General features: G+C 34.2%; 1 protein-coding gene and 2 long non-coding RNA genes across 5 annotated transcripts; 2 read left to right on the top strand and 1 right to left on the bottom strand.

Moving 5' to 3' along the window:
• Positions 1–26,690, bottom strand: drpr (multiple EGF like domains draper). Of its 2 annotated transcripts, none has more exons than XM_081993233.1 (16): positions 25,585–26,690; positions 24,196–24,252; positions 22,598–22,782; positions 20,130–20,425; positions 17,953–18,196; positions 17,624–17,882; positions 17,359–17,570; positions 14,630–14,871; positions 14,333–14,494; positions 14,074–14,238; positions 11,864–12,070; positions 11,340–11,495; positions 8,812–8,988; positions 8,241–8,747; positions 8,051–8,191; positions 1–2,195 (listed from the first exon to the last, which is right to left on the bottom strand). In XM_081993233.1, exons 3-16 carry the CDS (start codon positions 22,684–22,686, stop codon positions 2,071–2,073), a joined length of 2,982 nt encoding a protein of 993 aa, XP_081849359.1. In that variant the 5' UTR covers positions 22,687–22,782; positions 24,196–24,252; positions 25,585–26,690; the 3' UTR covers positions 1–2,070. The 2 variants fall into 2 exon arrangements, with proteins under 2 accessions (XP_081849359.1, XP_081849353.1); XM_081993227.1 differs by lacking the exon at positions 25,585–26,690 and adding an exon at positions 25,055–25,569.
• Positions 17,757–18,399, top strand: LOC145738581 (uncharacterized). 2 transcript variants are annotated; one of them, XR_014180812.1, is made up of 2 exons: positions 17,757–17,898; positions 17,955–18,399. It is a non-coding gene; the product is annotated as an uncharacterized LOC145738581 (long non-coding RNA). The 2 variants fall into 2 exon arrangements; XR_014180813.1 differs by having other exon boundaries at positions 17,758–17,898; positions 17,968–18,399.
• LOC145738598 (uncharacterized) lies at positions 20,458–22,834 on the top strand. Its single transcript, XR_014180818.1, has 2 exons — positions 20,458–22,473; positions 22,571–22,834. It is a non-coding gene; the product is annotated as an uncharacterized LOC145738598 (long non-coding RNA).
• Positions 26,691–26,828: the final 138 nt, after the last annotated feature.

Below are 26,828 nucleotides of genomic sequence, written 5' to 3' on the forward strand. Positions count from 1 at the left end.
TATAATTGAATTTTTATTAAAATTGCCACAGTTAAAAAACATTTCATTATCACAGAAATTCAATTACATAGACTTATACTAAGAAAATGTATATGATTTAGTTCGAATGAGTAAAACTAATTATGTATTTTATTGCTAAACAATACACCATGACAATAGAAAACACTCCGTTAAGATAAAAATACTTTCTCTATGTGTAAATAGAAATAATTTGTGTATAAATGTATATTATAATTAGTACTTAAAACGATTAAAATTTGTAGTTTATAAGGTTTTAGTCCTTTTCATTGCTATATTTTTGTTCATTTGTGAAAAATCAGATCAAACATTATTAAACATATGTAAAGCTGTTTTGTTCTATCAAGTACCCTGACCTATATAAAAAAAATGGTTCAAAGGAATGTACGCAGTATTACAATATACGGTTTATAAAACGCGATTAAAAATTAGTACGTACATTATACAGGATCCAAATTGATTGCAGGAGAATAATAATTAAAGAGTGGAAAGTACAAAAATTGTTTTTTTCGTTCAGGAATTAATATAAAAAAATGCTTTTTGTGGCTCACTTTTCGACTACAGTTTATATGACACTTTAGAGTTTATTTTTTCCATACTTTCCACCTTTTAATTATCAGTCTAGACCATCCTGTATAAATAATTGGCACACAAAATAAAAGACATAACCACCCGGCACGTAAAACGCTCCTACAGTTAACCACTCAAGTTAATTAACTTTATAATGCACAATACTATGTTTAAAATATTTTAATACAAATTCTCCAATTGAAAATAAAGAATTATTGACTGCACCATACCAAGAAAAAAATATAGGAGAAAAATATAGTAACTTACATTATAGTCATTTTAACTGAAAATCTCCTACGTCTAGGAAAGATTTGATCGCTGTCAATGCATTTTAACCAAAAATACCATCATCGGTTTCTCTATTATACTATAGAGTTCGACCTGTTGGTTCTATACCATCTTTGCAGCACAAAGTAAAAATGTCTAATAGTTGTACGCATCAAAGGTAATAAACACGATTATAGTAAGTCCACATGTGCAGCTTTTGTGTAAATCGCAGCACTTTTGGTAGTTTGTGAAAGCTGCTTTTACATTGCAGTAGTTTTTAGTGTTTATTTTCGTGAAATTTCAATAAGTAATTTCAATTAGTCGTAGAAAAAATAGAGTCTGTCTTTGTACAAGGCTCGATTGTACAATTACAGTTGCCATATAAAATACATTGCTGTCAAGGTGACGTTTCAGACTTAACCTACACCTGTTTAAATACCTTCAATGCGTACGAGAGTATAAGTATAGTTCAGTTGTTCTGAAATGTCGGTTACGTCATCATCTGCCATCAACTTAAATTAACCTAACCTTATACAGGGTGATTCAGGTTTTAATACACACATTTTAACCACGTATTTTACGTCCAAATATAAACCCAGTTTACTCTATAAACATATATCCCGGAAAAGTTTTGACACCATTTTGAACAATTATTCTAATTTTTTTATCAAAATGTGTAGTTCTTTGTTGCTTACAATTAGTTTATTGCTTCGATAAGTTCGAATTTCGATTAGAGACCTTTTTCCTGCAAAACTAAACGGTAAATGGAAAAATTAATTTTATTTTTATAAAAAACAGTGGCGTATCTTCTTTTTCTTAAAAATTATCAGGCGACTGGTGGAGATAATAATTGGCGAATAATCGGCTCTTTATGTTTATGAAAACCATAAAATTGTGTGTTTTTTTTAAACTTCAACACCCTGTATTTGGATATAGTTTATAGAGCAAACTGGGATTATTTTTATACGTGGTTCTGTGTATTAAAACCTGTATATTTCCGACAATGTCTGTTAAAAGAAAAATCACGCTGAAACTGCAGACAATATAACTGTCAACTAAGATAGCTTGATCTCTATATTAAAACCCGAATATTTATTAAAATGGTAGAATTTTCAGTTAATCACAATTCTCAAAGACACTTTTAGCTTAATTATTGAAATGATTGTTTTGACGTAATATGTGTAATCTTATCAAGTTTAACCTTAAAATAGTAATCTACTCTGTGTCCGATATTTCGCTTTTCGACAAATCTCTCGAACCAAAAGGCGAGGGCATACGCTGATAGTGCGGTTTTAACGTACTTGCCGGTCTCGTGTAGTCTAAATGGTCGTATTCCAGCTCTGTAATAGAAACAAATTTGGCTTTATTTAAAGTGTAGTAATTACAGAGAGTAGCAGTTTATATTAAAAATCCTGTTAACAGCCACTTAAAAATGTAATAATTAATATAGCTAAATGTGTAAGTGAAAAAGTGTTCCAAAAAGCCGTACACGCGACTGGATTTGGGAAGTGTTCATCGTAGTACCTCGGTGAAAACATCTTCGAAAATGTGACCACGAAAAATTATTGGAAATTATTTAAAGTTCTTCAAATCCTCTGCTATTATTAGAAGAAAAAGGTATACTAACTCTACTATTTTAAATGGAAAGGTATAGCGAAGTGTAGAGACTTTGGGTTTGTTCCAACCGGCACTGTGATACCCCGGGAAAAAATTAGCAACTATCTTTTTGTTTATTTTTCAGAGTCAAAATTAAATTAGTACTTACAGAATTAGTTTGAGGCACATCTGAACACTACTACACCATTTACACATGTAGTTTAGAAAATATCACTCGGATTTTAAAAATATAAGTTGGATTTTGGATTTCAGAATCTACAAATTGTATTTCATTATCGTAAATTTGGTTTTAGAAAACGTAAGTTGTATTTCAGATTCGTCACTTGTATTTTAGAACGCGTTATTTCAATTTCAGATTTTTTTGTGTTTCTATGTGGTTATTAGTTTGTTGTTTTTTTTTTAATATCACTTTAAGCAAAAAAACCCGTCCATCGAGAGTATTAATTTATATAAAATATACAGGGTGTCCCATAACTATATGACAATCTCTCGGGGGCATGCAGGGGAGGTCAAAATAATACGATTTGTTCATATATTTTTTTTTTTTAAGTCACTCTTAAGGGAATTATTGAACCCCAAAGAACTGCCTTTCAATTAACGTTTTTGGCCCTAACTTTTGAAAAACTTCAACGTTTTATCGAAAGAGACCTTCTATTTGACATGAAAACCAGGTATCTCGTCTTCGAAAGGCAGGAACTAACTGGACCTAAGACACAATTTGCTTAAACTTTGACAGCTGTCATTATTTTCAGCTGCAAACGCCAATGGATACTCTTGACATTTTTATCGAAAAATTGTACTCTTTCTTTACTTCGATAATATGAACGGTATTCGAGATAAATCGATTTTTCATTGAACTGCTTAAACCACAATGTTATTAAAAATATTCGTTAAACTATTTACTTTTTTTTTTACTTGTTTTTCTCAACTTTAATTTTCCAAATTACAAATGACCACATCTAAAATCCAACTGCTCTTTTCTATAATACAAGTGACTAATCTGAAATACAAATTGCAATTTCAAAAATCAAAGTTATTATTCTAAAATTGAAAGTACCTTTTCTGAAATACAAGTGATTTTTTTTTAAATCCATCTTATGGTTTCTAAAATTCAACTGACGCTTTCTAAACTACATGTGTAAATGGTGTAGATACAACGCTTAAATGAAAAACTAGATTGAGAGAAAAATCTGACTTTAAATCTTAAGCCAAACCTCTAAGAGATTTAATTGGCCGGCGTCATTAATCCAGAAGCGGGGATATATTTTTATTGGTCGACATTTCTAAAGAAAGGAATTTCAGCATTCTAATTTTGAAGAAAAAGGAATTTATAATAGTCGTGGACATTGCTATGTCCGAGACTGTTAAATCGCTAATAATCGAGTTACATTCAAAGCTTTATCGTATCATTGGCATAGAAAACCTAACATTATTATATTATGGCCAAAGTATTCCATGTTACTAGCGACCTTAGAATTGAAGGAAAGAGTGGAAATCGACAAATACGACGCTTTAATACGTTTTACGAAAAACGTAGGATATAGAGCAAAAAAATCAAAGGTATTTCCAAGAGAACAAATCAGGAGTTTTTGATGTTAAAAGTGGCCTTTCTAATTGGAATTGGAGGAGCCTGCCAAACCAATGAACTAACCAAGATGACCACGGAAGATGTGGACGTTTTAGAGGACAAGCTGATTGTTACTATTCCCCACTCCAAAACCCACAAGAAACGGACGTTCGCGATAGTATCTGAGGGCAAAGTCAATCCTGTGCTTCTATTTAAAAAGTAATGTAATGTTAAGGCCAGCCCATGTTACTCACTGACGATTGTTTCTATAGAAAAGGAAAATGTACAGTACAGTCCTGCGGCATTCATTTTTTCACTAAACTACCTCAAAAAATAGCTGAGTATCTTTCACTTGAAAATCCTAATATGTATACTGTGTTAGAAGATCTTAAGCAAATTTTCTTGTTAATGCTGGAGGGGATATACTGGATTTACAAGAACTTGGTTGATGGGAATCAACGAAGGTTGCTAGAGGGTATCTAGAAGAAAGTGTGTCCAAGAAAGTTTCCATTGCTGGAAAAATTCAAATCAGCCTTCAGAAGACATAAATATGATCGTGGACTTCAAAGGCAGTGGAGTATCCGTTAAATTAGAAAACTGACAAAACATTGTTTTGAATATTCATGAAAAGTCGTTGTAATATTATTCCGTTATCGAACCTATTGTCCTTCGTAAATAACGTATTATTAGTAACTAAGGTTTTATGAAGGAATTAGTACATTTATGCTGTTGATAATTATTAATAAAGATTTCCTATAAAATCGTTTTAATCTTCAATGATACGATAAAATTTATTAAATGTTTGTCTTACATGAGCAAGTTATGAAGAATAGGTTATTGTGGTTGAAGGAGAAAATCCACAGGCAGCTGTTTCTGGTAACCTTAATATCCCCAATACATCTGATATTGCTGGAGAGACTTATTTTTGGTCCAACAACAATACAGTACTCAAAAAATATAAAAGCAAAGTGGGAACACTAGGATTAAAAAAGTATAAAGCTATGCGCTAGATAACACCGAAAAATGTAGAAAATCGGTGAAAAGTTCTTGATCGCAAATTGTATTTTCAATTTTCGTTTCTAACTTCACTTTTCAAAGGTGATTTTACTGTTTTGTAACGCTTCGACGCAGTCGCATTAACACTCTTACTGACGATAAAATTACTACCGGTTGGAACAAACCTATTATCTTTAGCATTCCGAACTAGGGTTCCTCACCCATTTCTGATTCCAACTTAACTGTAATTATGACATATTCCCTTTTAAATTTTTAGAACAATAAAACATTTTCCATTCTAGTGGTAGATGGCTGTTTAGTTAGTATAATAGCAAAACAAAACGAAAAAAACGGTGTTCAATCACACAAACAAAATACAGTGCTGTTCAAAAGTTATTCATCGTCACAAACACAACTTACTTGATTCAATCTAATTATTTCCATTTGACGATGCCTGAATTAAAAGGGAAAAAAACAAACAAGAAATTAGCCAATTCTGTTCCTAAATTAGTTGTTATTATTAACTACTCTGCAGGGTAGTAGGTACTATGAGAGCAAAAAAAAAAGGAATTTTTTCTTAAGTGGTATTGGTTGGATTAGGCCTGAAAAAAGCAGACGTTTATTGTCTACCACGAGTCGACGTTTCGACCACTGTTGGTGGTCATCCTCAGGACTCTAAAATTTATTATTCCTGTTTACATAGTGGTTACACTGAGGGTGTAGAATACATATCACAATTTAGCTCACAAAAATTAGCTTAATACATGAACTGACTCCAGATATATGATTATTATAACACATAAACATAAATAAAAACACTTAATTATAATATAATTAAAAGACAGACCTAAATCATGTAGATTTAGTACAAAAACAAAGAAAGGAACAAACAAAGGACAGGCAACACCAAAAACTTACGTGTAGTTTAAAACGCCTTAGTAAAGATCTTCAAAATGTAGGACACATGTAACTCCATCGTTGCACACATTTATAAATTGAATTATTTGTTCTAGATTCAATTTTGTACTATTTATTTTGTTTTACAGTAATCAGCGTGCTTGTAATGTGTAGTGGGATTTACTTCTTGTACGCTTTGAACACAATTTAACTCGGTTATTTCGATGTTTCTTCGAGTCTAACTGCCTATTTATCATTTCAGCATGCCGGATTTTAATATGAAAATGGTGTTGCGATCTTTCGGTGCAACAAAACGAAAATTAATTTAAAAATAGCCACTTGCCCAGGCGCAATAAAAAACTGACCTTCTTCGAAGCGTTGTTGGAAGTGTTGTCCTCTCCGTCTAACTCAACGCAACCGATGTTGCATCGAAATTTCTCTCTCTCGTCGCCAAGCGTCTACCCGTTAAACTTTGTTCGGGAACGTTCCAGTGCCCCGAGAACTCTTAACAAGAAAGGTCGTTCTCATTTTTCTCTCTCTCGCATAAAAACACACGCTGTTAATTTGATTGTTGACTAGTATCATACTCTTGGTATCACTTTGTTTTTGGATTGTTACATCCAAACCCAGACCGTTTGTTTTGGCGGATAAAACGGCCACCCAGATTTGTGAAGTACTTCGGATTGCCAATCCGAACCCCAAGTGGTTTTATTTTAGGTCAAAGGACCCCCTGAGAGCCCTGGTTAAAATAAGTTAACCTATTAAACGCAATACAGGATTGTTGTACGGTAAAACAGTGGACCACAAACCCAGATTAAATCCAATTTGACAAATCAGGTTGGTTGAATTTTGGAAAGACAGGCCCGGACTAGTAAAATAAAAATTTCTCTGGTGGCTGACGGAAAGATCAGTAAAGCTGTGACTAAACTGTAAGTTTGTTTGACTATTATTTGTACTGTTTGTTTTGATGCAATCGCAGTGAAATTCCCGTGTCAGTGTTAGTGAAATAAAGGTGCAATATGCATCTCTCGCATTATTTTGGCACTTCAACTCAGAATAATTTTGGGTATTTTGCTCTTTATAATTGAACGTGGTGCTTATCATTTTATTAAAGATTAATACTGCGTTATTGTGATAATTAACGTTTGTACTTATCTACTCTTATGACCGATGATGTAAATAATTTTGTTGAATATTTGACTGCCATATTTAGTTAAAAAATAAGACTTGTTTTAGTTATAAGTTTTTTTGGTCGTGTTGTTGCTACGACATTTGTACAACTAAATAGTTGTACCCGTATTTGTGTTTTTTGCTACGTTAAGTTGTAAGATCAGCAACTTATTAATTTTTGTTTATTAATATAAAATTTATTGACTGGTAAATTAAAACTAGTGTATTATTTCTTGTCCCTGCAGACCATTTACTAGTACAGAACGGATGATAAAACAGATCACCCTATATTTTTTACAGTGACATTCTTCATATTAATCTACATAAGTAGTTTGTTTGCTTGTGCACCCTAGAAAGTCGTTGCACAATAATTTTGATTGTGCCGCGGATTTTTCAAATGGAATGTGTTTATTTACTCCTTCATAGCTGTAAACTTAGATTAAGGTGGATGTCGATCTTGATTGGAGAGAGAGATCCGCCTGATGTGAGCTAAATTGTGATATGTATTCTACACGCTCAGTGTAACCACTATGTAAACGTAAGTTTTTGGTGTTGCCTGTCCTTTGTTTGTTCCTTTCTTTGTTTTTGTACTAAATCTACATGATTTAGGTCTGTCTTTTAATTATATTATAATTAAGTGTTTTTATTTATGTTTATGTGTTATAATAATCATATATCTGGAGTCAGTTCATGTATTAAGCTAATTTTTGTGAGCTAAATTGTGATATGTATTCTAATTCTACACCCTCAGTGTAACCACTATGTAAACAGGAATAATAAATTTTAGAGTCCTGAGGATGACCACCAACAGTGGTCGAAACGTCGACTCGTGGTAGACAATAAACGTCTCGTGCTTTTTTCTGGCCTAATCCAACCAATACCACTTAAAAAAAAATACCTTACAGAGGCTACTACCAACCAACTACACAAAAAAAAAAAGGAAGTTACCAGTATCTTTGACGTCTTTGTGTTTGATTTCGTCATAGACGTGGTCCAGTTTTTCGATACTGTGATAAATATTCGGATTGGTAGCGTCCGCGTGTTTGTTCTTCAGCACACGCAGCTCATCAAAATTGGTACCGTACGGCCCTGAAATCAGTGTTACTAAGATTTGTATGAAACGAAAAATGTAACCGACCTTTAGTAGCATACTCCTCATCGTCGGTAGAACAGCAAGCAATCCCCAATCGTGCTTTTTCCATGTTAGAATTCGACGCTTTTTCGAAATTATTTACAATCCTAGCGTTATTTAGCAACAGTTCGTTATCCCTTTTAATCGTTCCCTGATAGGTGTAAACAGGATTGTCAAAGTGGTTTTGATCCGGTGAAAAACCGGACGGATTGGCAATGTACTGCACGTGAGCAATTTCGGTTTTCAGGTTGGACACGCGCCGCTTGTAGTAGAACATCAGCAGCACAACAATAGTGACAAATATCACGGTCACCATAATCACGGCCACAATAATGCCCGCGTTGCTGCCGACATTATCTTCCTGTTTTTGCAGGCGCAAGAAGTTGGAGTCGCAATTTTTACCGCCGTAGCCCTGTTTGCATACGCAACCGTCCGCCGGATGGCAGAGGAAGTTATCGTTCGGACATTCGCACGGTTCCATACAATGATCACCGTAGTAACCTTCCGGACAAACTGTGCAGGGAAAAGTAAGTTATTAAAATTGGTCAATAAGCGCTAAATTCAGTCAAACGGTTACTTTCAGTGCATCTGGTTCCCGTCCAGCCCGGCATACAACGACATACGCCGTCGTTACGTCGACACTCGCCGTTATGTTCGCATTTGCAGTGTTGCGTACAATTCATTCCGAATGTGCCTTGTGCGCACGGTGAGGTGCAATGTTCTCCAGTCCATCCAGGTAAACATTGACATTCACCTAATAAAGCATCATTCAAACTTTATGACTAATCAATAGACAAGTATAAGTATGTAGTCAACTAATTATAAAATAGTTATAATGCTAAATATGTACTGTTCTCGCAGACTGAGTTTACCCGTGCGTCATCCCCCTGTGATTTAGAAGTAGACATGCATTATTGACTTCATCCTTGTCTATTGTTCACTTTCAGAAAGGGTAAATATCTAAGTGAATGTTTTCCAAAAAAAAACATTTACTGATTAGCGCTTCTATTTCAGTCATTGTCAGTTTGAAAACCATCGAAATTTATTTGATTTGTTTACTATTAATTCTTTTCCGTTTCTTTGTGTTGTTAACCATTTATAACGTTTCCTATTTACCATACCACCACAGTCAAGAGCTATTGTTTCTACGCTTTTAACATTCTGTAAGTACTTTCATAATATTATTATTAATATTTTTATTTTTTTATCTACTCCTAGCATGGTAATCATCCATTACATAGCTCATTTTGAGTTACGTAATGAGCGATTTTATCGCACTAGTGCGATAAAACAACTTTAAATGAAAATTTCTGCTGTAATTGTTTATTGAATTTAAACATAACTTTGATACATTTTTTCATATTTCTCCTTTGACTTGGCAGGCAACAAGCCAGATACCACGTTTGCGGCAGCTTCTTCAATATCTGACGGAAGTTCTTCAGACATGTTCATAACGAAATGCACTTTTAAAAATTTGTGACTGACACTGTTAAATTGTCGCTTAAGTGATATGTGGAAACAAATGGCCACCATAGCAACAACACCAAAACAGTACAGCGTAGATGACAAGATTTAAGGGTAACAAATAACTACCCGTAGCAAGCATATACGAGACGTTCCTAAATAGTTCACATTGCACAAAATATGAATTTTTTTCTTACTTTACGCTGCTTCTGATGGTCGTAGATAAAATGTTGTACATCACCCGTGGGGTATGGCAAATTAACGTACTCGTGTGATCACCACAACTCGGTCTACGACCTCGTCGTGGCAACACTCCCACTCGTGACTATAAAAATGCTCATACCCCACTAGTAATGTAAATAACTATTTTATGTCGGCTGTCACGATTTAACCAAAATTGGCACAATTACTAACCTGTTTTGAAAAAAAAGTGGGAGTGTCTCTTATGGTTTTTATTTAGCCATTTGGTTTTTCTTAAATTCAGAATTACTTACTATTACAAGTATTTTTTTAGAAAATGCCTGGAAAAATTCTCCACAGACAAGCCCAGCAGTTAATTCTTAACCTTTGTGAATATTTTGAATTGGAAAAAACCAATGGAGGACCTTTAGAAGCTTTATCATCTGTTCAGGAAGAAAATAAGAAATTTTAAGACCTTACATATTTTTACTGATGTATTTTTTTTTTGATACTAGAAGGTTGTAGCTGCTTTGAAAATTTCCCGCAAAACTGTTTATTCGATTCGGAAAAAACAAGCAAGTAATCTTATGATTTCCTCACCTAGAAAACGTAAATCGAGATGTTATCGACGGGCCAAGACCACTGATTTATCTGAAAGCATTAAAATGGATGTTCGAAATACATTATATGATATGTACAACGATAGTATGTTAATAATAGTAAAATATATCTACTTTTGTAAGAAACATCTATTAACATTTCATTGTTTCCAAAGACTGAGATTTTTGGGTTGCATTATAGATTTTTCATAAAAATTTCTTGAAACATATTAATAATAAAGTCATAGAAAAATAAAATAAGTGTCTAAAATGTTTTCCAGCGAGTTTAAAATAAAATAAGTGGATTGCAACCTGAAAATGAGATATGAGATACTACAGCATCACTCAGAATGTCTTATTGAATTTTTAATTTGTTGTATTTATTTTAGAGAAACATGTAACCATCCAGAACCTAAATCAAGAGCTTAAAGTTAAAGAAATACTACATATTGGTGATACATCTCTGTGAATTTTGGTAAATAAATTAGGTTTCAAATTTAGACGGAATTCTATGATCCAAACGGAGACTTCTCATAAATAAAAAATGTTATTTCGGTCAAGATATTTTTGATTTGCTTTGGTATACCTAAGGTTGTTTTAGTGCAAATTTGCAGCCAAAGATCTCTACTTTCTGACTGACAATACACGCAAAATTTTAAACGTGACGAAGCTTTAGACACGCCCTTTTCTATAATATGAACACAACAGGTTTGTTGACGAAAACTTGATTTGATTCATACGATTATAAATGACGTAGCCTTCGTGACGCACGGGTAAATTCACTCCGCGAATACCTAACTTATCATAAAAGTGAAAAATATGAAAAACAGTTCAATTAAATTCTATTTAATGTTTGACTTACCGGTAACGTGATGACAATTGGCTCCGTTCTTGCACGAGCAAGTTTGTTGACAATTTTTACCGTACGTGTTCAGGGGGCACGGGTGGTCGCAGGTCAGACCTAAGTATCCAGGAGGACACAAATACTCGCCGTTCACGTGATCGCACGTTCTGTTACCTACAGAAAATGTCATTTATAGAATAAGAAATAACTCGCAGTGAATTGGGAATAATGTGAAACAACTTTGTAAAATGAACAGCTCAAATTTGTGAAATGTTTGCTATACATTTTGTTTGGAAAAACGTGCAAAACCCATAAACTTCAGTGCAAACAAAAACAAAGATTCTTATTTCCGTCTGCTGTTATAAAAATCTTCTAAAACCCCCAAAAACACATTATAAGAGTTTGCTTGGAACAAATGTGATATAATTTGATAAACAGAAGTGATCAGCTGACCAACTGTCAAGCTAGTTAATTAATAACAATCAGCGGCACTACTAAACCGACGACTAATCGAAGCTAAATAAATAATGATTCGAACCTACCTACAGAAACTTCTAAACATTTTTGTTTACATCCAATGCCGTAATAGCCAATGGGACAGGGTAACTGACAATCGTCCCCGCGCCATCCCCTGGAACAGTAACACTTGCCGCTTTCCGGATCGCAGGAACTGTTGTTTTTGCAATTGCACTCTTGATCGCAGTTGGTGCCGAACTTACCCTCGGGACACGTCGTTTCGCATTTAACCCCTGAAAGCAAAAACAATTATTGTAAAATGATGACCGTAAAAGTGAAGAAGTTTGTCAAAAACTGACCACTTTGTCAAAAAATATTTAAGCAGCAAATCGAATGTAATTTGACTCTTTTCGCTTTTTTTATGCTTCTTACATCGTTTTTCCGCAGGAAGGAAAGAATGGATAACTGGCGAAATCCTTGATCTCATGGATAAGAGGAGAAGCTATAAAGGAAAAAATAAGAGGAATAAGGGGTAATATAAGGTAAGCGAAGAATATGGACTATCGCTGAACATAAACAAAACAAAATATATGTTGATGACAAAAACAACTCAGGACATTCGTAGGACATACGTAAACAATCAACCTATTGAGAGAGTAAGAGAATACAAATACCTAGGCACGACCATTAATGAAAACAACTACAGCTCACAAGAAATACGAATCAGAATCGAACAGGCCAGAAGCACATTTATAAAAATGAAAAGGCTTTTCTGCTGTCGGGATCTAAACCTGGAACTGAAAATACGACTAATGAGATGCTATGTGCTGTCCGTACTGTATTATGGGATGGAAGCCTGGACGCTGAAGGTAACCGAAATGAGGAGACTGGAAGCGTTTGAGACAAAGACATTAATATATACTAACGTATATAGACCTGCCCCTATTCTATCAAAGTTTGTGCCAAGATGAAATGTCACATTATAAACGGCATTTAGCACATCTTTTACCCCACCAAAATTTGAGCCAATTATGTAGGCAATGTTGCCCGCTTGTGCAACTACGCTGACAAGTAATACACAGTTATAAGAGACGAAAAGAAAGACGAAATTAGTCTATAGCGAAAGTCTTACTGTAAAAAAACTTTCGTGTGTATTTTTTCTACACATTTGTTCTGCATATTAATATATACGAGTATTTTAAAATTTACATTGTAAAATATGATTTGGCCTCAAAAACTGCGAAAACGTTGTAAGAAACGTGGCAACAGCGCAGAACACGACTATACAAAGCTGACCAATGGGGAAGCTCCTAGCTGGTGGTAGTATTTCTAGTAAATTGCGGCCATGTTGAAAGTGCTTTGTTGTGATTTGCATTTTGATGGTGTGATCTGGTATTTCCAAATAGTTTGTAAAAATCTTTCTCAATTTTCAGTAAAAAATAAAATAATATTAGCAATATATTTAACCCTATATGATATAAGATGCACAATTCAGTTTTCCGCCACTAAATTCCACTTTGGACTATAAGGAGAGAGACAACAACCTAAAACACGTGTTAGCACAGACCCATCCCCACCCGCCGTTTGTTCATTCATTACTTTCAGCTGCAACGGATAGATAAAGAGAGGTGTATGCTTAAAAATTATGTGTATTTATGAATGACTAGGCAGGTCTATCCTAAGATATTAATGTCTTTGGTTTGAGATGTGAGTATACCGAAGAATACTGAGGATATCATGGGTGGACAGAATAACCAACGTGGAAATGATGAGACGTATGAATAAGGAGAGAGAAGTTATTACGACAATTAAGGCCAGAAAATTGCAATATATGGGACTTGTCATGAGGGGGGAAAAGTATCGAATATTGCAACTTATTATGCAAGGAAAAATCGAAGGAAAGAGATCTGTGGGGAGAAGACGTAATTCATGGCTGAAGAACCTTAGAGAATGGTTTGGTTGCAATAACAACGAACTATTTAGAGCTGCGGTCTCAAAAATAAGAATCGCCCTGATGATTGCCAACCTTCGAAACGGAGACGGCACCTGAAGAAGAAGACATCGTTTTTCTGTTACTTTCTCTTTTTTTGACACTTTCGATTCTTAGTCTCCATCTTTTATTTACTCTTCTCTCATTCATTACTGTTAAATAAACCATCTAGTTTGGATCTTGCTTTAATACGAATTTAAACTGGTGTCGACTTTCATAATATGGTATTAGCATGTTGATTACATTTAACACAATATTAGTTCACTTTATTATTAGTGGTTTATTAGCAAAAAATAGTAACCTTACCTTTCCACTCCGGCTTACAAATGCATTTTCCAGTGATCGGATCGCACCCTAAATTGTGATCGTCCTCGCATTGACACACCTCTTCACAATCGGCACCGTAATAGCCCGTTTGACATTTGTCTTTACATAAAGGTCCGGTAAAACCGGCGGCACACGTGCAAGTTCCTACATTTGGTGCAAAACAAAATCACACTATAAAGCCATGCATAACTCAAAATAAAAAATTAGCAAATAAATTAAAAACGAAATAAAAACACACCGTTAACAGGATTACAGGAAGCACCGTTATGACAGGTGCACTTATCTTTGCATTGCGCACCATAGTGGTTACTGCTGCACGGACGATCGCATTGTTGCCCCTCCCACCCCGGTGGACACTGACATTGACCGGTTTCAGTCGAACAACTGGCCCCATTCTTACCTTAAAACCACCTTTGTTGAATAACTGAGCTACACATTTCAGAAACTCTGCAATACTAACTACTTTGTGTTAAAACATCACAACTAATTTAAAATAATTTTCACTACATTTATAACCATTTCACTAAATACTTACAGTCACACAGATGGGCACAGTCCATTCCATAGGTTCCTTCTGGACATTTTTGCTCGCACTTTGGTCCGGTGAACCCGGGACCGCACAAACACGTGCCATTTACGTGCGAACATTGGGCATCATTTTCGCACTCGCATAAACCCGTGCAACCTTTACCGTAACTCAGCAAAGGGCACGGTCTGGTACAGTCTTTACTGTCCCAGCCCGGCTTGCAGTCGCATTCGCCGGTCCAGGCGTGACAACTGAAAAAGAAAATAACGCTTACTGTAAAGTTTTCCATGGTTTCTCTCTTGTTATTGTTCATTTTGTATAGATTATTTCCTTCCTATCAATTTTGACCAATCGCTATCAAGAATTAGTATAACAAATGTAAATTTTAGGTGGAAAAATCACTTGACAACTGTCAACTTAGCTGTCAGCAGTTTTTCCGGAAAAAAAAATCGAAAAAATTTCACACTCCTCACAGCAACATAAAGAATAGTGTTACCCTTTCTAGCTTGAAAGTTATTGTTCTTATTGTTTTAATTAAAATAAAATGTTTATTTAACTCAGGAAATAATCTTACCAAATATCCCTCGTGCATCTAATTTTTCCTATGGAAAAATTGGAATACTCGTTTCTAAGTAATTTGTTTTAACATCATCCGAGTCGAAGACGAGGATTTTTAAAACCACTCTCGCTCATGCTATTTGTTAAAACAAATTACTTAGAAACTCGTTTTTCCGGAAAAATTAAATGCACTAGGGATATTACCCCCGAAAATTTTGAAATTTCCCTAACCCGTATATGGAAAAATCAAACTAAATTAGTGAACAAATTTCAAACATTCTGCCTCAATTGATAACCGAGCAGAGCGAAGGTGGGGTCACGATGACGTAATTTGGCAAAACCATATTTTGTCCAAACTGTCAAAAATAAGTAAACATTAACGTCAAAAATTGCTTTTTGATGTTTTATTGTACTGTTCTCGCGGAGTGAGTTTACCCGTGCGTCACGAAGGCTATGTCATTTATAATCATATGAATCAAATCAAGTTTTCGTCAACAAACCTGTTGTGTTCATATTATAGAAAAGGGCGTGTCTAAAGCTTCGTCACGTTTAAAATTTTGCGTGTATTGTCAGTCAGAAAGTAGAGATCTTTGGCTGCAAATTTGCACTAAAACAACCTTATACCAAAGCAAATCAAAAATATCTTGACCAAAATAACATTTTTTATTCATGAGAAGTCTTCGTTTGGATCATAGAATTCCGTCTAAATTTGAAACCGAATTTATTTACCAAAATTCACAGAGATGTATCATCAATATGTAGTATTTTTTTAACTTTAAGCTCTTGATTTAGGTTCTGGATAGTTACATGTTTCTCTAAAATAAATACAACAAATTAAAAATTCAATAAGACATTCTGAGTGATGCTGTAGTATCTCATATCTCATTTTCAGGTTGCAATCCACTTATTTTATTTGAACCCGCTGGAAAACATTTTAGACGCTTATTTTATTTTTTCTATGACTTTATTATTAATATGTTTGAAGAAATTTTTATAAAAAATCTATAATGCAACCCAAAAATCTCAGTCTCTGGAAACAATAAAATGTTAATAGATGTTTCTACAAAAGTAGATATATTTTACTATTATTACCATACTATCGTTGTACATATTATATAATGTATTTCGAACATCCATTTTAATGCTTTCAGATAAATCAGTGGTCTTGGCCCGTCGATAACATCTCGATTTACGTTTTCTAGGTGAGAAAATCATAAGATTACTTGCTTGTTTTTTCCGAATCGAAAAAACAGTTTTGCGGGAAATTTTCAAAGCAGCTACAACCTTCTAGTATCAAAAAAAAATACATCAGTAAGATTATGTAAGGTCTTAAAATTACTTATTTTCTTCTTGAACAGATGATAAAGCTTCTAAAGGTCCTCGATTGGTTTTTTCCAATTCAAAATATTCACAAAGGTTAAGAATTAAGTGCTGGGCTTGTCTGTGGAGAATTTTTCGAGGCATTTTCTAAAAAAATACTGTAATAGTAAGTAATTTCGAATTAAGGATAAACCAAATGGCTAAATAAAAACCATAATAGACACTCCCACTTTTTTTTCAAAACAGGTTAGTAATTGTGCCAATTTTGGTTAGATCGTGACAGCCGACATAAAAAAAATAAAAATATTAATAATAACATTATGAAAGTACTTGAATAAAGTACTGAAATAGAAGCGCTAATCAGTAAATGTTTTTTTGGAAGACATTCACTTAGATATTTACCCTTTCTGAAAGTGAACAATAGACAAGGATGAAGTCAATAATGTCTACTTCTAAATCACAGGGAGATGGCGCACGGGTAAACTCAGTCCGCGAGAACAGTATAACATTTTACAGGACATCACCTAATAACTACACATCATAATGTTTAGATGCACTTCATTTCTTGGGTGTTCAGTTACATTATTTTCAAGGGCCTCAAATTAAGGTAAAATAACCACTTTGAACCTTTCAAAAATTAAAAAAATGGCATTTGTTGTCAAAATTTTAAATTTTTTTTGCTCCAAAACGGTTTTAATGCACAGCAAAGGGCATGTTTATACCAAAGAACCTTAAATTAGGTAAAATAAGCGCAAAAAAAGCACTTAAAGTTTTTAATTTTTCAAGTATTTGTAACCTAACCAAATCTAACATGCTAAGTTGCTTTGAATCTTTAAAAATTAGCTAAAAAAAATACTTACAGTTGAGTGTTGTCCGCAGAGCACTTGCAATCATTTTCACAGTCGGGACCCCATAAATTATCAGGACAAGAACGTTGCTCACATAACTTTCCTGTCCAGCCGTTGGCGCAAGTGCAGGAACCGTTTTTGTTGGAACATTTGGCACCGTTCAAGCAAGCGCACTCGTTATTGCAGTCTTTACCCCATTTACCTTCCGGGCATACGTCCAAACACTGTTTAAAAGAAACTATAACTACGAAATGAGAATTTTAAACCAGAAACCTACCCGATCTCCAGTGAATCCAGGCAAACATTCGCAAGTGCCGTTGATGTGATGGCAAGAAGCGCCGTTGAAACAATCGCACTTTTGCGAACAGTTGAAACCCCAAAAACCGTACGGACACCGATTTGCGCACACTTGTCCCGTCCAGCCATCTTTACAGTAGCAGCTGCCAGTTACGGTATCGCACGTGCCACCATTTTGACACGGACACTTTGACTTGCAATATTCCCCGTGTGTTCCAATTGGACAGCTGTCTTCACATCTTTCAACGCAAATTAGTAAGTAAATTTGATCATTTTTGTCAGTGAATTTTTATCATTTTTTCAACTTACAGTGGACCTGTGTAGCCGGGATGACATTTGCACTTTCCGGATCTATGGTCACATTCTCCGTGCTCGCAACGGCACTGTTCGGCGCAATCTTGACCGTACGTGCCCTGGGGACATCTTTTCTGGCAGTGTTCGCCGATCCAGCCGCGTTGGCACGTGCAATGCCCGTCGAACGGATCGCACGTGGAATTGTTTTGACACGTGCATTTGTTTTGGCATTCGCGACCCCACAAACCCATCGGACAGCCTACAAAAATTGTTTTCTTTGTAACATTTCCGCTTTCCATATATCATTGTGAATGAAAATAAGCATTTAGGTTATACTTGAAACATTTCAAGTATGTAAATGCTGAAAACATGATTGAATTTCAAACAAAAAGAGAAGTAAAAAAACACCTTACAGTCTCATATGAATTATCAGTAATCAATAAACACAATCTGTTTTAATAAGGTTGAAAAATCACGGTGTAATTCGTTTACGTATTCCACCTTTTACCGGGAAGCTAATTAGTGTTTGCGTTATAAATTGCATAAGATACTTCGATAGGAATGAAACGGGGTTTTCAGAACTACGCTGGTTGTTTTAAACGTAAATGAATGCATTGTTGAGTTGAGATTAAGCGCACAAAACCAACTCAAACTTTCCTAGAAGTGCAATTAATACATTGTTTAATCAATGAAATACACTGATAAAAACAGAAATAAACCACTAAGTAGGTACTTACAGCACAGATTTAAAAAATAGATAATATAAAATTAAGGCGCAGAAACAGTAATCTAATGACGAAAGCTCAAAACAAAATATTTCCAAAATGTTGTCGCTTTTCGAATATTAACGAAAGTAGGTAATCAAATTTATTGACAACTTGTTCCGCAATCATTAATGTCATCATGGTTTAAATTGGCTTCAAATAATTCACTGAAATATCGGTGGTTATGATAAGAATTATAATTTACAACAAGCAAAAATGATCTTTAACGACAGAGAGTTTTTTAATAATTATTATAATTGCCAAATAAACTACACATTTCTTTTCTTTAAGATTGTTAGATTATCACAGAAAGTCAAATGTTGTTATAGTTCAAACCAACCACTGGAGAGTGGAATTTACCTTAAGGATAAACATCAATAAAAACCAAAATGGCCCATAACGATGAGTTATTTTAATAGACAGGCAATTTAGCTATTTTACGACTGGTTTGTTGTTTGTTAAGTATATTTATACCCTGTTAAAACGTGGTCGCTCTCTTTTTAAGTGTCTAGGGTCTGCCTAACATTGATCTTTATTCAAAGTCGCTCTTTAAATGTCTGCGACCTTTTTCCTACTGTGTATTGTTTGCTTTTGCTACTTTTATTCCTTTCAAAGTGTGTGTCATAATTTTTCAATTGTTCAACGACATTATAGCTTTTTTTCAACGTCTATGTCATGATGTATCTAATTTTTGTATCTCAACGTGTCGAGTTAAGTACGTATTTGTTGTCTCTTTCCCCTCTGATAAAGCTACTTTTTTCTCAAAATCACCCGTTTATAATTTTTTTTACAGTGTTTCTCTGTCTTTGTGTATAGTCTATTTAAAAACCTTCCAAAAAAACTGTTGTAATGTTTGCTATTTAAGCTAGAGCGTTCGTCTCAACGTAATTTTATGCTAAAATTGCCTGGAAAACACGCTAGTGCAGTCGGTTTGATGATATCTCCAAAACTGACAGAGTTAACCACGTTTTTGCAAAAAACTCGAGCTGTGTGAGAGGTGCGTAAAATCTGACTGCGGATTTGGGATCAGCGACCCCAAATTAGTCGAAAACGAGTGATCACTCAAGGGGTCCAAGTCAAAAAATAACAAAATTACAATTAGTGCGACGTTGCCAAGCGAGAAACCTAACTTTTTTGCTATTTAAGCTAGAGCGTTCGTCTCAACGTCATTTTATGCTAAAATTGCCTGGAAAACACGCTGGTGCAGTCTGTTTGACGATATCTCCAAAACTGACAGAGTTAACCACGTTTTTGCTGTGTGAGAGGTACGTGAAATCTGACTGCGGATTTGGGATCAGCGACCCCAAATTAGTCGAAAACGAGTGGTCACTCAAGGGGTCCAAGTCAAAAAAATATCAAAAATACAATTAGTGAAAATTAACAAAAAAACTCTAGCAATTTTTAATTATGTTAAATAAAAATACTCACTAATATCACAGTTGGGGCCTCCATATCCTGTTTCGCATTGACAGGTTTCCGGTGCTATGCAACTGCCGTGCAAACACTCGGTGGAACAAATCGGTATACAGCTGTTTTCGGCCGCGTTTTTTGCGTATCCCTTGCAACACTCTTCCACTGGTCTCGTTTTGACCAGATTTTGATCCTTGTAAACGGTTTTGAACTTGATTTGGTACTTGGAGCATCGCGGGGGCACGTTCAGACACCAGACGAATTCACGCACTTGGTACGGTTGCTGCTCGGACACTCGCACTTTTACCGTATACCTGTCAAAGAACAAATATTGTGAGCAGGATATTTAACAAAAAAAAAACGTTAAAAGAACCATTGAAGGATGGTTCTGTAATGTTTGTTATCATCACACAAGTTTCCATGGCAGAAGCGCCTTTACGATTTAGGGCTTTCGCTCATGTTTACTTTCTTTTGTGTTCTTTTTTCCTAGCATACCTAACAAAATTTGTTAACTATGATTTAAAAGTGGAACTATAATCACTAAGAAAGCTTGTAGAAAAAGTTTTTTCTTTGTTTTTCCTAAAACAAAGCGCACTTTCCAATCAATAATAATTGAAATAAATAATAAGGAACAAAGTTGCAATTATTTAAAAAGTACTCATAATCCAATTTTTCAAGATTACTTCTGATAAAAGCAAGGTTAATTAGAGTATTTTGACATGTGGAACAGCAACTGGGGAGTCTAAACATAATAACTATAAAGTAGATTGTACAAATTTAGTTTTATTGTTATCGATTTATGATCCAGCAATGTAGAATTAGAAAAATCATCATTTTAGCTACAAATTTTCAATACTTTCAGCACTAAAAAGAGATGTGGTTCACTTTTACTGGTACTTTTATTCCCTTGGGAGTAAAAGTGATATTTTTATCACTGATATGACACCTGTCACTTGAAAGTTTCTACTCTGATTAGTGATTACCATACATCAGTATGTCTGTATCAATGACGTTTTATTGGACGAAATTGGGCAGTTATTCGTTGCAACAGAATTTGTTTAGTAAAGAAAGTCGGATATTTGAGTAGAAGTTTACATAATATGTATTGGAAACTTCAAAACTATCCATAGGAATCCAATGATAAGGATAGAGAAAAACTTCATAAGGGACATGTGTCAGTTTGCGTCGTTTGATAGTCACATGACCACTTTGTGTCTTGTGTTTTGACTAACTATGAAATAACGTCACATCCATTCCAGCAAACTGATGTTTTTTCTCCATCATTGTCTGAATTGCATTAGTTTGCAATATTCTCTCTTCTTCTCATTGAATGTTTGTTGATGATTCAATAAATAATTTCATAATTTCAACATCTAGATGTTTTGTGATTGTTTTAGGCCACATTTCACCAATAAAAATATACTGACTGTAGTTTAACCTCAGAGTTTTGGTCTGGGATTCGAAAAAAGTGTACTTCACGTTTAAGCAATCAAAATGTTAACATGAATGGTATTTCCTGCATTTCTTTGTAACTTAAATAATAGTATTTAAGTGAATTTAAAAAAAATCGATTGATGACTGAAATTCCTGACAAATAACGCAACAGCTGTTGTGTAAATTGTCGCATTGTATATAATTGATTTATTTGATCCATTGTCTGTTTTGTTTCCCTATTTAAAACACTATACACAATACGTGGACCTTTAGACTACTATAAGTAACCACTACTCAGGTGATCAAGGTTACTAAATACAGTCATTTCGATTTTGTTGAATCAGCAAGCTTGAAATTACACATTTAATTGTAGTGTTACTAATGTCTTCGTTAATAATTGTTCGCATTAACTTAAATTGAAATTCCAGTATAAAAAATTTTCTTAAATTGTTAACCATTTCCTGTGGGAAAATGATATTGTAACTTTAGAGGTTATCGCACACTGGTTTTGTTTTAAAAGTAGTAAGGAAATTTTACAATTAGTCACTTATCCGCCTTATTAATAGAAAAAGAGAGCTGATCAGCTCATAGTAGTTTTGAATTGCCGGAAAGTAGGCTCACTGAAACTTTTGTCGAGCAACCATATGACGGTTTGATTGAAGTTGATTTAATGTTAGTTACAGTTTTGAACAAGTGTTAGTTACTATACACCAAATTAGGATATTTTTTTCTTCACTGAGGAAAAACGTTACAAATCTCTTTCATAGTTTCTTGTAAATGTAGAATAAAAATAGTCAAACTAAGACGGAGAAAAATCTGGAGAACTGGATGGTCAACTTCTGTTGGTTGGATATGTTTTCCAATAAACTGCACACTAAATCACATGACACATTTTTAACAGAATAATGGCAAAATAAGCACATAAAGAGTAAGTAGCACGTGATCGATTTACCAGCGTTTTCTGGTTGGTTAAACAGAATTTACATTTTATTTGTTAACCCTTTTTATCGAGACATATATTCTAGTTTCTAACATAATAAGAAAATACTCACGATTCCTGTCGTACACAAACGTTTGGTCCTTCAAGGGCAGCTAAGGATCCACTAACGCAAGCAATCACCACCAATGACCACAATAACATCCTGATTCGATTCAAGGCGATCAGTACTGACTCAGACCTCTGTCATTATTTCCTCAGGCTTCAGCTGATGTGCAATGTGGTTGAAATCGAAACCATCTGTGATATACAAATAGTATGATTAAAGAATGTTTATGTTTTGTATTATCAACTAACGCTATTTTTTCATGTGAAAATTCTTGAAAGTTTATTAACAAAAGTTGAGTCATAAAACGGTTGATAGTAAATTAGTACAGACAGTGCAAATATTGTCTTTGTTTGTATAGAATGGAAGAACACAATCTGCACCAATCAATTACGAAAAGTTTACTAATGCCGACAAGAGATTGGCAACATCCTAACTGACAACGTCGTAGCTGGCACAAGCAGAAGTTAAAATCGAAAAGGTCACGTGTTTTCACCCATAAAACGTTCCTATAATACAGATATGCAAATTCCTTAGTAGCGACATACCGCGAGTAGCAGTATGGAACCTGGCATTATACGCAGATGACACCGCTATCCTGAGCCAATTCAGAAATGTTAAGCTACTCACTCACAAGACGTCTAGATACAAACCACCTCAAATCCTGATTTCTTTAGATTAAGATTGCCAAAAATTACGGCTAATAATATGCAAGTACACCACTGGACTAGTTTATTGAAAATATACAAGGTTGGCCTAAAATGTCCGGAACTAAAACTTGTAACAAAACTTAATACGGATCTGCCTTTACAATATCTGCAACACTAAAGTACAACCCTGTACTGACCGACAGCCGACAGCGCCCGCCGGCCGGCAAACGAATTAATATAAGTTTAAGTAAGGTTAAGTGTGACTAGCATGTGAGATAAGCTTGGGAGAATAAAGTTTTCCAATTTTAAAAGTAATTTACTCATTTTTACTGCTTAAAACTATTCTTCCCTGGTAGCACGGGATTTACAGAAATTCCCGTCTACAAACTTATTTTTCTTTTTCAAAAAAGTACAAATAACTTGACGTAGTTGTATTGTAAGCGTTCAGCTAAAATAACTTTCAATAAAAACTCAATTAGTAACTTTTTCCTCAATGTGATTTTACACAAAAGGAGGTCATTTTGAATATTTGTTAAATTGTTTTAAGCATTAAGTTCTTATTGCTAAAATCTCGAATTGCCTATTGTTTTATACTAGAGAAGAAGTTACTAATTTAGTTAATAACACATTGAATTCAAGAACACCCTGTATAATGAAAGATTTTGCATTGGTACATTGGTAGACAGGAATTCACCGACCTCAAAACCTTAACCGACAAAATCTTAGGTTAGAAATAGCAGAGATTAGTTCCAGAGGGCGTTGCGATCTTAATTTGCAACCTGTTTTTAACGTTTATTGTTTACATTGTAGCAAATAAGGTTATGTTTCGGTATAGTTTCATAACTTACTCGTATGCTAAAAGTTTCTGACGCTTTTGAAGATTGAAATCACTTCAAATAGCTGAAAAATACTTTTGGCTGCAACCGCAACTGATTTAAAAATATCTAAAAAACCAACCTGCAACTATCCCATGCAAAAGCCGTTTTTTCGCACGCAGGTCAACACTGGCCACGTCTGTAACGAAAAAAAAACACATTATGTGGGGGGTCTATGATGGCCGAAATAATAACGAGATGAATTAATTTTACTTGGATTTAATCATAATAATTATTGAAATTGCACCAAACCGTAAAACTCGTAAATACATAAGTGTGGTTAAAATTCTAAAATCTATCCCCCCCAATGACAGTAATGACATTTCTCTGTCAGTCCGCAATTGACATGACATTTACAAAGCAGTGTTGCCATACCTCATAAGCAAACAACTACAATTATCAATCTGTTTTAGGCAAAACCAATTAAAAAACATGACACAACCTGAAATTCTACTTCCAGTACGGTCATCGAATCGGTGACGACTTGAAATTTAACTAATTTAAGTTTGCGTTAAAACGATCGTCGATTAGTGGGTCAGACTAGTGGGTTGTTTAAACAATAATCATTTCTAATACCATGCAAAACGTTTCTTATTTCAAGTTTGGTTATGGGACTTTAGACTCAACAGTTTTAAGCCATAAAATGTATGCGAATGCTTATAATGGGCAGAAAAAAATTCTCATTTTCATTCAATTGTTTATTTACAGCTGAGTAGTTTAAAATTCCAGAACGTAGCTTGTAGTCTGTCTTTTTAAATCTAACTTAGATTTAAAAAGTTGTATCGCTAATAGCCTAAAAGTCAAACTTTTTGTGTTTATTTTAACAGAAACCTGAGAAAAGTGTTAACAAACGCTCAGTTACAAGCTAAAAATATCAGCATGTGATAATGGAACTAGGAAAAAGCATAATTTTTGGAAATTAAATTACTGTACCTACTTACTTTTGCTTGCAGTTTTCAGTGCCAACTGTTTTATTAATTGGCAAGTTGTATAACAAATACGCTGGTTAACTGCGTTCACTGTAAATGCACTAGCGCAATAAATGTATACATAGATTGCTAAATAATCTTATTATACACTTAAAAGTATACAATAAATTTCTAGTTATCTAAACTAGAAATTTATTGTATACTTTTGAAAAACTGAGTCTGGACAGTGTTGCCAAGTATAAGTGTAAAGCATGTTTAGAGAAACGCTTAAAGCGCTTTTTGTGACGTCATTTGACCGCGGGTCACGTGACACCTATTGCAGTTTACAAAGGAAAGTCCCATACCTATATGACATGATTTGCAACATTGCAATATCGCCTCCAAAAATAAGTAAATTGTAGTACCCTAAGGGAGAGTTTGACTTGTTTTTGTTTTAAATATAATATAATAAAAATAATATTTTTTGGTGGCTAAATAATACTTATTGCTAATTATAAAGTTCTAAAACTTTAAACTAGTAGAATTATTACTAAATAACTCACCAAATCTATTTGTAGGATAAGAAACTGGCGGACAACGTTTTTCAGGAATCAAACTAAAATTACTGATTTAGGCTTGTCTGAGAACATAATAATGTAGTTTACATTACGAATATTTGATAATTAAGCTTAAAACAACTTTTACCCAGAATTGGAAGCTAAAAGTTTGATAAAATCGTTCAGGGGATGCCCCACAGTAATCTTTATTAAATATTTAATCTTTAAATTACATACAAACAATGAGGTCTAAAAGGAAATTACACAAAAACACACAATTTAAACTTTCTAACGGTAATTTTAGAGCAGTTAAATTAAACGTTAACATTATGTTGTGCGTAGTTAGTTGAGTAAAAGGAAATTAGACCTTTTACTGATTGCCAAGTCATATTTGCCATGTACTTAGTTATAACTGTATGCATTACAAAACCACGTTTGTTTTTTAAATAATAACAAAACTGAATCGTTTGCCTTAATTGTTATTGTTTAGCAAAGAATGATAAAAAAAATCACACACAGACTTCCTTTGTTTTGTATCTAAAACTGTCGTATTTCTTTGATAAACCGTAATCAGTCAAAACTGAGAGCAACTTGAAAATTGAGATAAATTATCCGCTATTAATGGGCAATATTGGTACAATGTTGTCTTTTATCACTATATCTACAAGGTTAGTTATAATGGGTGGTCCATAATAAAATCTATCATATTTTTTGGTCGATTTTAAGAGATTAGGGCTGTTATTAAGTTTTGTTTAAAAGTTAAGATGTTAAAACTTTTAAAAATGCATACAGAGTGAACCAAATTTGAAGCCCCCTTTGACATATTAAAGTCCTACACCATGTCCATCAAATAAGGCAGTCATTTGCGTCGACAAAACACTCTGTTAAAAGAGGTCAAACAAACTATTACAGGAAAGCTGCTAGTGCTGGTGAATCCAGACAAATAACCGAATTTTCGTGACCACATCTTGCAAATAAATGGATCACGTGATGGTTTGGAAAACTATAACGATCGAAAGTTTACGACAAACTTATCACCTCCTATCTAGTTAAGGAACCTTAAAGTCAAATTTAATGTTGCGGGTTGAATTTTCCTGCATAACTTGTTTTTCAATATTATCCAGATTTGGAAACGGTTGGTATCTAAAAACATTTCGATCGCCCATTCCTAGCAGAGATTATTTAATGTAATTCAGCACATATGGTATAAAGAGGATGCTACAAATTAGCTAATTAAAATAAAATGTGAC

The sequence above is a fragment of the Ips typographus genome, linkage group LG1, assembly GCF_016097725.1.
Source record: "Ips typographus isolate SLU linkage group LG1, UJ_Ityp_2.0, whole genome shotgun sequence".
NCBI classification, from domain to species: Eukaryota; Metazoa; Arthropoda; class Insecta; order Coleoptera; family Curculionidae; genus Ips; species Ips typographus.